Source organism: Syzygium oleosum, unplaced genomic scaffold (assembly GCF_021117445.2).
Source record: "Syzygium oleosum isolate NSW1041296 unplaced genomic scaffold, Sole_v2.1 Sole_v2.16, whole genome shotgun sequence".
In the NCBI taxonomy this organism is placed as follows: domain Eukaryota; kingdom Viridiplantae; phylum Streptophyta; class Magnoliopsida; order Myrtales; family Myrtaceae; genus Syzygium; species Syzygium oleosum.
This window is the reverse complement of record NW_026607500.1, coordinates 4078655-4091252: the sequence shown is the minus strand read 5'-3', so window position 1 is coordinate 4091252 and position 12598 is coordinate 4078655. Positions and strand designations below refer to the sequence as shown.

The 12598-nt window shown below is 38.1% G+C and overlaps 1 protein-coding gene across 4 annotated transcripts; it reads right to left on the bottom strand.

Moving 5' to 3' along the window:
- Positions 1–3322: 3322 nt before the first annotated feature.
- LOC115671511 (uncharacterized) lies at positions 3323–7123 on the bottom strand. Of its 4 annotated transcripts, none has more exons than XM_056318698.1 (4): positions 6568–7123; positions 4468–6477; positions 4118–4352; positions 3323–3433 (listed from the first exon to the last, which is right to left on the bottom strand). In XM_056318698.1, exon 2 carries the CDS (start codon positions 6042–6044, stop codon positions 4809–4811), a length of 1236 nt encoding a protein of 411 aa, XP_056174673.1. In that variant the 5' UTR covers positions 6045–6477; positions 6568–7123; the 3' UTR covers positions 3323–3433; positions 4118–4352; positions 4468–4808. The 4 variants fall into 4 exon arrangements, with proteins under 4 accessions (XP_056174673.1, XP_056174672.1, XP_056174675.1 ...); XM_056318697.1 differs by having other exon boundaries at positions 4468–6474; XM_056318700.1 differs by having other exon boundaries at positions 6576–7123.
- Between the last annotated feature and the right edge of the window lie 5475 nt (positions 7124–12598).

Genomic DNA, 12598 nt, shown 5'->3' with positions numbered 1-12598 from the left:
ATTAGAGTCCGACCACGCAAACATGAGATCTCATCTGTATGCATATGCATTTCTCTGTAACCTGACTTTTTATTATCAGGAGAGTAATCACAACTTGGGTACCTCAGTCAGCCAAGGATGTAGCCCAAAATTGTCTATCCTTCTCTTTCTGCCAAAATAGTAAAGATCACATCATCAATGTTCGGTGAATAGAGGACATCTACTGCATGTCTCATAGAAGAAAGACAACTAAAAACCTACAACAATGGAGGTAGGGTTGCATAACCCTCCAGTCAAGAAGCATCTTTAACAACCATGTTAGGCATAATCAGTACATTGATGTCGCATCTGAATGACATAATTAACACCAAATCCATTGGATAAGAGAAATTTTACATGTGTAGCACCAATTCTGTTTATTCCTTATCGGTGGACACACAAGGAAATCCAACAACACACTAAGACGACACCCAACATGGTTACTTGAGAGATTAAGGAACACAAGCACTTCATCTGTGGACCAGTCTAATCGAATGTTTGAGAATTGATAATTAATATGCTTAAATAGCAATTAAAGATCTAAACGTATCCATATAAGGAAAAAGCAGATATGCCTATCTGCCTAGCCTGAGGAAACTGGAAATTTAGTGTCCTTAACCAACCACTCATACAACACCCAGTTTCCAGGATGCTGGGGTTCAGCATCAAAATCCTATATCACTATAAGACTGACGTTCCACTGTGGGTGTTAGCATAAGTCATTCAAGCTCAAAAAACACATATACTTATAATCACTCCATTTATTATGTTCGCTGGATTTCTTCGCTATAGTCTGGTATAACCATAGCATGTAGATAAGCTTTTCTTTTTTCATGAGGCAGAATGCTGGACTACTAATATCCATGCTCACACAAGCCCATGTATATACTTCACGAGGGATCTGTATTGAGAGAAGCACCTCTCACAAACTGATTTGTGCCCTTCAACTTATCATTATTTACTTGCATTCAGCTTCTGACCTTATCACTTAATCTTGCTATTTTCTTTCTATTCCCCTTGAGCATGTAACTTGAAGAATATTTTTCACGGCAACCTCTAGAGCTAAAGTGAATGATTAATTAAAGGAACATTTCATTTGAAAAGTCATGAGTGTACATTTCTAAAAGGTGTCTCCTTGAGAAATGCCTGGGCCACAGCTTTCAATATACTTCATTATTCAAACCTGGGTGAATAAGTCCTATCTGAATGCTCATGCACTTGGAGAAACCGTGTCCATTCAAAGTTCACAAAATGAAAAACAGAAACCCATGTCCACTGAAGAAACTATAGGCAAAGACACCAGACAACAATTGTCAAAAATGAATATATCGCGCCCATATAAGTATGCGGAGTACATGAATATAATTGTCATTCCCATAAATAATGTGAATATGACACTTGTCCAAATTCCTTGCCAAATTGGGCAGATAAGGGGATCAATCAATTCTATGTGTATCAAACGACCATTGGTGACAGGTCTCACTTAAGAAACTGAGCCAGCAAAACATGCCATTGTGCATCTATTAAAGCATCATCGCAATAATTACACTCAATCATTCAATCTCAAATCTGACACAAAGAATACACAAAACCTACCAATTTACACAGAACTATAATTTTCAGAGAACATGTTTCTATTAAGGGACAATGTCTGTTGATTTGCTTCATCTACACTGAAGACGCATTTTGGGAGAAGATAGAGATCCAAAAGAGTCTACTTAAGGATAGGGAAATTTCACAAAACCAACCGTCATCGGTTAGACGCTATCCTCAATTGACCACATTTCATTGCCCAGCAAGAAAAAAACCCTGCCCATACTTCACGTCTAACTGAGCACGGCTTTAGATTTGACAGATAAAACGGCATGCCAAATACTGTAAATTGATTGGTCTATCCTTCTTACATTTGCTATAGATAAGAATAAATGATTCGCGATTCCCCAACTCATTGTAAAAACATATGGCAATGTAATTCAGGGTTTCTTCATCGGTAATGTAACAAACTTTCGAGTTAGGCCAAGTGGATGAAATGTAATCTTTTCAATGATGGGTAGGCTTTCTGTAGTTTATATATGTCTAAATATAAAAGTACATTCTATGCATAAGGTCGACATATGTTACATTTGAAACCTATACACCGATGTCTATGTTTATATTAGGTTTGTAGGTCATTGCCAAACAACCAGAAAATTAAGCATGCAAGTCTAGTGGGAGACCGTCAGAAATTGTATGTTCTCCAATGTAAGTAAATTTAGACCAAAGTAGTCAAAATTACCTCTTCTACTAAAAGTGCTCCGGTGCTTGCTAAATTGTATCTTTTATAGAACCACAGATTTACAATATCTTGCAAACTTCAAAAAATATTCTTAGGATATGTAGTTAGATATGAAAAGCATGTATGCCACAAAATTAATTGATTTTTAGATTGGATCAAATTAACAATACACTCAATGAACAATTTTATCACTCAATCTAATAACCAAAAGAAACCATTATACTATGCAATAACCACAAACAAAATCAAATTAAATATACAAATCTTAATACATGACAAATGATAAAACTCAAAATTGTTGACAGACAGAAATTCTTCGTTGGGGATCTTCTTCAAAGCCAATGGTTTATATCAAGATTTCGGGGTTGTTCTCTCAAACTAATAACTTGTAATAGGGGTTAATTGGAGTTGATTGTGTCTATCAAAGATGAAAGAAATGTAAAAGATGAGATTGAACTGTCCCTCGTCGACTAGCTAGTGAATTTTGTCAGCCTACATGGCTTTATAAAACAAGGCTGTTTCCATCCCTGCTCATAATTTTCCACCAGGTTGTTCCCACAGTGACTACCTAGCGAAGGTTGTGAGCATCCATGGCTTTTATAAAGCATCATTTAGTGTTGGAAAAGCGCTCTTAAACGATGTTTAAAGGTCGGTGGGCTATAATATTGAGATGGCTTGAGCATCTTCTTCAGGCTTTCTTAGGAGGCCCATTAGAGAAGAAAGCAACTCGAAAATGAGAACGACTCAGCGCGAGACAACACACGTTTTTAACTAGCGCAGCGAGTTGACTCATGATCCAAATGCTGAGTTCACTCTGATTCCGTTTGTAGTATGACCTGACAAGGATTGACAGTATTGACTTGCGATATCATACAAATTCACAAGTGAAAGCTTCGACTACATTAATTAGCTTTTAGTTTCAGGATCTGAGAAAGACAGGGAATGCATTCAGTATAGCAAAAGCCGGGGTTAGACGGTCTTAAATTGAACAATTATTAATCTCTCGACTTCAATAAAATCTAAATGTACCTATTTAAAACAAGTGATTGTAGGGATGATAGTACATGCTCCCAAATGGGGAGATGTTTGCTCAGTTTTGACGTAACATCGGGAGCACTTTTCCAGTATGCACCCTTCTTCCTGATATAAAAGAAGGCACTCGGGTTAGCTAACAATTCTTACATACTGAAATAGAACTAGAGAAGCTCAAGGAAGATAGGGAAATAGAAGCAGCTATAGACTCCGGGCGACTTAAATTTGTTTGAACATGACATTTCTACGTCGAGACTGCACAACTTTAAGTGTTAAAAAGTAGCTTGCATGAATTATACAGAGAATAGCATCTGGAAGAAAGGAAAAAGAAATCGATTTCTAACTATGAAATTTAATCCTTCGTGCAAAGCCCATGAATCCATGATAAAAAGACAACATCCTTAAGGAAAAATAAACAAGTGACGATGGATTCATTGCTATTTGATGTTCTCACAAGGCAACTGAACATAAAATGTTCTCGCTATATGGAGATCTTTATATTCAATTGACCTTCAGGAATTGGTAAAAGTCTCAACAGATTCTCGTACCATCAGAAATTGCATTTACTCATTCACATTTCATAGTATTTAGCAGTGTCAAGGATGTCAACCTGGTGTGCAAAATCCTCATGAGAAAGGGTGACTGACTGTCGTTATACAGCTGAACCAAAATTTTTTGGAACTCTTTTATTGATTATGCACTTAATACAGCTCGAAAGCCGTCGCCGATTTTTCAACAGTTTCAATTAAATGGCGAAGATGTTTCAAAGGCCCAGCCAGAATGAAGATTCACCTGAATGATAGTTTTCTAGTCAAAGCACACTATTTGATCTCCTCATGAAATCAATGCTTTAACGCCTTCACTTTTGCACATTCACGATACTGATAGAGCAATTGCTTTTCAAATGAACACTGCCAGACGAATGGCAACCCCTTGATGATACATTCTCCATCTTTGCAAAGTATTTAAATAATCTGGAGTCTCCAACCCTTGGTTGATCCAGGTTATCTTCACAATGATCTAAATCCTATGATATGATATAAAATGTCAATAAACATATAGATCAAAGTTGATCAACTATTTGACAATCTACAAAAGTAAACATTAGAAACTGCGAAACTCTACTACTGCACAGGGTTTACCTTTATAAATCAATGCAAGATAAACCTCGAAGATCCTTAGAATTCATTCTCATGGACAATGCGTTGCGGGAGAGCAGGAGCTCTGCACTGACTAAGCAAACGAGCCAACCACAACGCAAAACGTTTGACAGAGCAATTAACAAAGGGATCTTCAATGAAGCACCTCTGTCACTTAATTCTGACTTCCCCCATTCACTGCAGCAGGCAAATGCAGATTGAAACATAGGCACGTACTTGATAAGACCAAGAACGAGGGATCAGAACACAGCCACTTTTCTGAAGACTTCTATTGAGCGCAATGGACTGTCTAAGAAGAATATATTGACAAAGACCATCTCATCTCATTCCTCATATGAACGCATGGAAATTTTTTCAAGCAGCAATGGCCAGTCTTCTCCAAGTTGCTGTGGGTTTAACTCCATTGCAGTCTTGAAATCAAGCAAGGATATAGAGCTTGGCGAACTCTCTTCCTGCATGCCTCCTACTACAGAGCTACTACCTCGTGTAGCCAAGTGATTTTTTGATTGGGACATGCCCATGCTGACCCTTCCTGGTACCTGCAGCTTCTGAAGAGGATGCCCTTTTGGATTTCCGGACCTTGCTCCAACCAACTCAACACAAGACCTGATCAACTGTTTCAAGTATACATCTAAAGAACTGTTCAAGATATTCGCACAATCTTGTGAGACCCCTCCAATTCCCTGACCTGCTGCAATCTGCTCTATTCGTTTCTTCAGTGTTTCTGAGTCGAACAGCTGACCATAATCGTAACAGCTAGCATAATCACCATTGCTTCCCACAGGAAAACTTCTAGTGCCGCCACCTATACTAGGAGAGCAGAATGGGATACCAAGGGGGGCAACCAGAGGATTTCTTGCAGAATCTAAAATGTGTACCTGCTCCACATCTTCCCTTTCTTCAAGAACAGGAACAAGTGTCTGATCTTTGCCGTGTACCCTATATTTATTTATTGGTTGCTGAATTGATCCTTCCGTTTCATCCTCAGGAGGCCGAGTAACTGACCGAATATGCTGCAATGGTCTCTGGTAATCTCGCGGGGTCAACTCACCATTCTCCCTGACAACCTTCCTACCACTCTCTTCAATACCTGCAGAATGAGACAAGCAATCCACTTTGCCATTTGGTCCCAAAGGACTTGGCCGATCCTTGAATTTGCGATCACGGATTCCAGACCTAACCTTTCTAGGGGACAGAGGAAGGACACCATTAGACCACACAGAAACATTTGGATTTTGATTCGGGATGACCGACAAACTTTGCTCATGTCCATCTTCTCTCCTAAGTGAACTTTTTGGATCTGGAGAAATGGATGGAGGTGGAATTTTGGCTTGGAATGCGTTCTTCAGTATCGACCGTATCAATTGATTGTGAAGTGAAAGATTCTCTCTCCCAAGCACCCGACAGCATAGCTTGTCAAACTCAACTTTGTTCAGCTTCTGGCTCAAAAACCTATCCAAATGATAAAAGTACAGTTTTGACCTCTCTACTCCTAACCTCTTGACTATTTGAGCTTTCAGGTCAACTAGATCGATTCTCGAGCTCTGCTGCAGTTGCATTTCTTCGAAATGGAGTTATCCAAGAAGCACTTTTGAGTAAATGCAGCACCCAATCAAAGTCAAAATCAAAGTTCTCGCCACCTCCCAGAAACCCAAAATTCTCTCATCTGAAGACCACTCATTGCAAGAACGACCGACTGGAACTTGTCAGGGAAAAAGGGGCGCGCAAAGACTCTCCACTACGTATCATGATCCCGAATTCCCAATAACAAACTCACAAGTGATACTTAAGTTTCCAAAGAACACAGAATCGACCAACCCAGGAACAACACGGAGCAAAACCAAGTCTCATATCTTCAACAAAAGACAGAAAAACCTCGCGAGCGAAGCAGGTTCCGGCACATTCGGCCACTTCAAATCAAGCCACGCCACCCGACCGCAAGAATCAGAAACCCTAAATTTTGAATCATCCAATGGCGGTGCTCCGTCTCTGCTACAGAAAACATCAAATTAAAGTTACTCGCCCGTGCCAAGAAGCACCCATTGCCACACACACACACACCCCACTCAGAAAGCTACTCACTTCCAGACCTTCGAATCAAAGTCCAGCACGAGAGATCGGAAAGCCCGGGAAATCCCAAGCAAGAAACAGAGCAGAAAGCCCCCAACGAACGAAAGAACCCACCCAATCGCACAGAGCGAGCACAATGGAGGACGCGAGCGAGGGAGGAAGAGCGTACGCGCAAAAGGGTGTCCGCAGATTGATTCGAAACTCCGACCCGCGAAGCCGGCGGGGGATTTCAAGAGGGCGGGCGGTGCCCGACGGGAGCAATGGCGGAGCCGAATCTTGGGCACGCGCGCGCGCAGAGCTTCGGACACCCAGCTGGCCGATGTTCGCTCCGAAAACCCGAGTTCCGTCGTCGCGCGGGCGGGGGAAGGACGAATTGCTGACGAGCTTCGTGTCGGGAGGGCCCTTTGATCTGCGGGGGGAGCTGCCTTCACTAGATTGCGTCCCTCGATCGCTGCTAATCCTACGCTCCCCTGTCTCTGTCTCTGTCTCTCTCTCTCTCCTCTCTTTCTCTCTCTTCGTTCTTGGTCGCTCTCCTATGCTCTCTCTCTCTCTCTCACTCACTTCTTCTTTTCTTCTTCTTTTTCTTCTTTTAAAGAACGCTGCGGAAGTTCGATCGTGCGCCGATTTCTTGCACCAATTTCACAATCCCCTCCATTTCTCCCTCCTTATTTTGATCTCCCAAAGCTTTTGCTCAAGAGGGTGTGTGCCAGATTGATGATGTGAGGGAATGGGGAAAATTGGTCAAAGTTGGGGAAATTTTTGAGTTCTTGGTTGTCAAATGGAAGTGAGAAGAGAAAATCAGGAGAAATTCCCAAAAAAGGAACACTCCCCTTGAAACTATTACCCGATTCAAAAAGTATTGCCCCAGAGTCGACCTCATCTCGATCGATTTTACCCCGGATGGCTTTGAGTCGAATGACCCCTTGGCTCGTCGCTAGAGAAATATCGGCCGGGTTGATGAACACATCCGGGTTGTGCGCGCATTTTTGTGCTCGTTCCATAGACTTTTTAGGGCATGTGTTGGTAACCATCATGTTTTTTTTCTATTTTTTTATTTTCCAGAATAGAAAAAGAATAAAAATCCATTTGGTAGTGTCAGTTAATTTTTCTATTCTCGGAAATAAAAAAGTGGTTAGATAATAGATTCGGACAAAAACAATAAGTAAAAAAAATCTGTTTCTTTGTTTTCGTAAATAAATTATGAAACAAGCTCATCTTCTTTTTTTGCCTCCCTTCTTCTTCCTCCTCTAGTCGGTAGTCGGGCTTCGATGATGGCAGGCGATCGGTCAAAGACAAGGAAGGAAGAAGAAGGGAGGAAAAAAAACTTTAAATTTTTTTTAAAAAATCCACATCATAAAATTTTTTTTAGTGCTGTACCAAACGCTTTTTTATTCTTTTTCTATTCCAATAATAGAAATTTTGTACAATTATCAAATGCGTTCTTCTGCTCAAAAACTTGTCTAGGGACTAAAAAGAAAAAACTATTTCAGAAGAGCAATTGTGAGACATTCGGAATTTTCGAAATAGTATTTACGTGATATTTAGAAATATTCGTTTCCAGTAATGATACTTAGATTTAAAAGCTAAGTATAATTTAGCATAGAATTCGGGTGGACACGTAGAAATTTTAGTAGGATAGTGAATTTTGTAGGGGCGCGGAGAATGATTTTTTGGAACGTAATCAATCCGAGTTCGACGTATTAAAAGTTTAAAAATTTGTAAGCGTTGATGTGTATGTTAATAGTAAAGCAATGTTAATTAATTTACCATTGTATTAGTAGATGATGGGTGATATTATTAGTTTAAACTTTAATTAATAAGTGATAATATTTAATTATTTATAATATTGTGTTAAAGGTAGAAGAGATTATGTTTTCTTTATAATTTCCCACAAAAACTCCTCTTAAAAGACACCAAGAGCTTAACGTGGCAATTGGAGGTTTAATGCATAGCCACATGCTACTCTTAAGCTTAGCCACATGCACTAATTTGACATATTACCATAAGCCATCATTGCCCTTGACTATTGGTCATCTCTAATATATCTTCATTTCTTACACTTGGCAGTGGATTGAGTGAAGAATTGCCACCTATGAGTGCATGCATTCTTCCACCTAGAATCCTATACATCATTTTCATCTTGGTAACATCAAAGGGAATTTTTCATCTTAGCCGTAACTCTCTTCTTCACCTTCAACTTTCAAAGATACTATACTTTCACCACTACACGATCCAATATCTACAAGGGCGCTTTAACTTAGGCTTGTTCAAATTTTGCGCGAGGTAAGTAAAGACTCTAGAGTTAAGTTAGGACATTTTTAAGCTTAGTTGTTGAGATATGCCATTTTGATGTGCTATAATGTTGTGGATATGGTGATTGTTGAATTCATTTTGCTGGCTTTGTACATGTTCAAAAGGTGTGTGATTTGTTTTCTTAAAGTGTAGTATAATTGGTAAATGAAATTGTTAAATCTGAACTTGGAAATCTCATCCTTGAAGTGATTAGATTATTGTGGCATATATAAATGGGAAAGGTATGACATTTATTCAAATTTTATGTATACTTACTAGTTGATATGCATTTACGTTGTTTTGTGCAAAGTGAAGTGGTAAGATGATTTTCCTAACTTAAAACTAGAGATTTTATTTACTGGATCTCGACTCATTCCTTTATTTTTCAGACGTGTAGGATGGATCTTCCACAGCCTTTGCGTTTTGGAGTTCTCATGTATTATGAATGTGTTTATGAAACTTTTCTTGTACTTGAGTTTGAAGTACTATATACCAAATGTAGTTCTTCTACGTGGATCGATGTGGGTTTTATGGAGTGGATTTCCTATCGATTTATCGCATGGTATTGGAATCTCGACGGCGAGTTAGTTGGCCCGTTGAGGGGTTTTGACATTGATGACGATGGTCTCGTAACGGAGGGCGAAGTTATTGATCTATGACATCATCAATCTTTTGTACATGCAGAATTTTGGAGTATAATATAGTATGGAGATAGGCAACCTCGACCTATCCAAACTTTTGTTTTTGTGATTATATGAACTATAGAATGGAGTTGTAATTATGATAAGTAATGTAAATAAAGAAGTATAAGTAGTTTAATTATACTTGTGTGATTTTCATGGTTAAGAAATGTTCAAATTAAGCTTCCGTTTGCCTATTTAATAACCATAAGAGACATGTGTTAGGCGTGATGTTTTGGAGCGTCACATATTGTTCTCGAGAACAAAAATGTTACCAAACGTACCCTTAGTCTCAGAATGATATCTAACAAAATTATACATGAATACTGCGTTTTAAGTCAAAATCATAAATCACTAGGAAGAGGGAAAAAAGGGGAAAAATTCTTAATTTTAGGGTTTTTGCATTTGAAGATGGAAGATCACCGGAGGTGTGGAAGGAGGATGGACCGATGCGGACTCGGCAAGGCACTTTTGTATGCAAGAAATGGTAAGTTCAAGTTTCGATTTAGGGAGTTCGATTCGGGCACCAACTTGTAGTCATTTTAATCTTTGTGCATGCTAACTGCGGCTTCTTCAAGTAGATTAATTCTCCATTGGTGATGATCAATCTCACTCAGTCATTTTTGTAAACTTCTACGATGTAACGACCCCAACTCAAGATTCAACATAATGAATCTCGAGAGAAGGTCTAGACTTTTAGTTAAAGCTCTTGAAAATAGAGGCAATACTTAAAAGGGTTAATACCACGAAAAACCCTAAAATAATATATCCGCGATAATTTTACCCCAAATTAATTTTTTGACCATAAAAAATCCGAAATTGGTATATCTGTGACAAATTTACTATCAGTTTATTTTTGTTAAATTTTACTGTCAAATTGTTTTGTCAAATGATATGTAGTAGTTAAGTTATGTACCTGTTTCATGTTTTACCATCCCTTTGTCACAGGTATACTAGTTTGTCATTTTTTTGTATTATTAATCTAATTTAACGGAAACTAACGGAGGGTAAAATTGTCACAAATGTACTAGTTTCGGGTTTTTAGTGGTAAAAAAATTAGTCTTGGGTAAAATTATCACAGACGTACCAGTTTGAAATTTTTCGTGGTATTAACCCTACTTAAAATGTGAATAACTATTTCTTCAACGCACCTTGTAATCTTAATTAATTAGGAAACTTACCAAAAAAGTCATAAACCTTTCAATTTGGCCAATTTAGTTCTAAATATTTTAATTGTGTCGATTTAGTTTCATATCTTCTGATGATTAGTGAATTTGGACCTCCCTACTAATTTTGGCTAGAAATAGCTAATGTGGCTGTCTAGTCAGTGCGGGCTAACTTACGTGGTACGGCCGATACTGAAATGGACAATTTTTGCATGTTTTTTTAATTTTACGAATTGTTCTTATTTTTTTCCTTTTTTTTCTTCTTTTCTTTTCTTTTTCCTTTTACCCTCCACTAGCCATTGGCAAGGGCCTTGACGCAGCGATGAAGGGAAAAAGAAAAGAAAAAGAACAGAAGAAAAAAGGGAAAAAAAAGAATAAAAAGATTTAGAAAATTAAAAAATTACAAAACTTGGCCACGTCAGTAATTTCAAGTCAAAATTAGCCAGAAAAATTAAATTTGCTAATCGTCAAAAGGTTTAAGACTAGATTGGCAAATGATCACGATATTTAGAACTAGATTGACACAATTGAAAGGTTTAGGATCATATGGACAAATAATAAAAAAATAAGTGTAGCTGAATTAAGAAATCATATTGGCACAATTGAAAATTTTATTACTAAATTCGCTAATCCCACAAATGATTCACACAACATAGTAAAACCTCAAAAAAAGGCAATAGATAAGTCCAATCACTATATATACATATTAAGCAAAAATATCAATATCGCACGGTCTTTCATTTATTCGCCCAATAGTCTCTTTTGCATTTGATAAAATTAGGGAACGAATGTGTTGACAATGACATAATTTGATCCCTAGACAAAAATGTCAATATTGTATAGTTTTGCATTTTTATTCTATGCTGCATTCCTCTGCATTTGAAAATTAGGGACATTGTTATTTTAGGAATAGCATGGCTACATCGATTATAAACATAGGCGAGGTTATGAATTTTCGTTTAAATTGGTCGGACACGCTATCCAACTTTAATTTTAGAGAACGGCAAGATTAAGCCCACACGAACCTGGCCTCTGTCTAAGGATTCGGTCCTTTCTCTCTTTCCCTTTGCCTAGGTAAACGGGTGCCATTCCAAATTAGGAAAGAAAACAACAAGAAAATAAGGAAAATTCGGCTAGCATAAAAAAGGAAAGGGATTCTAGGCCAAAGAGGAAATGAAAAAAAGAAAAAAAATGTAAGGAAATGTGGAAAAGAATTCAGCTGGAAATGAAAAGAGGGCAAAATGAGGAAAATTGAGAAGACTGTTTCCTTCTTTTTGAGGCCAAAATTTGGTCATACAGGGCGACAATTCTCGGCTGAATACGCAAGACATGCTCGGCTATATACAGAGCTCGACAAATACAGAGAAGGTAAGGCCCGAAACAGAGAGAAAACCTAGAAGAGAAGAGGCCGAGAAAGAGTTGGTTTTTCAGTAAACAACACAGAACATAAACATAGTGATTCTAGGCCAAAGAACAGAGCAGAAGAGAGAAGACTTCGGGCCAAAATAAAGGAGAGATGATTCGAACTTGGTTGCTGTTTGCATCACTAGTTGAAGTCCTCTCAAGCAGACCGTCAAAATAGGTCATTAACTCATTTCTTAACTCATATTTGATAAGCTAAATTATCATATGAGTTGGTTTTATTCAATAAAAGAATCATAAATGGGTTTAGAATTGTAAAACCCAAATTAATATGTGTGTTAAATGGGTTTGCAACTTGCTTACATCCAATCACCTCAATGACTTAGCTTCGCTCTTTCTTGCCTTTACTCGATCTTGTGGTCGCTCACTCCGCGCTTTCACTTTAGTTTAGGTATGTATTAAATATGGAAGCATTTTTAATAATATGAGTTGGGTCGAGTACGGATCACTAAATTTGAATTGCGGGAAAATTAGTCAAAATGG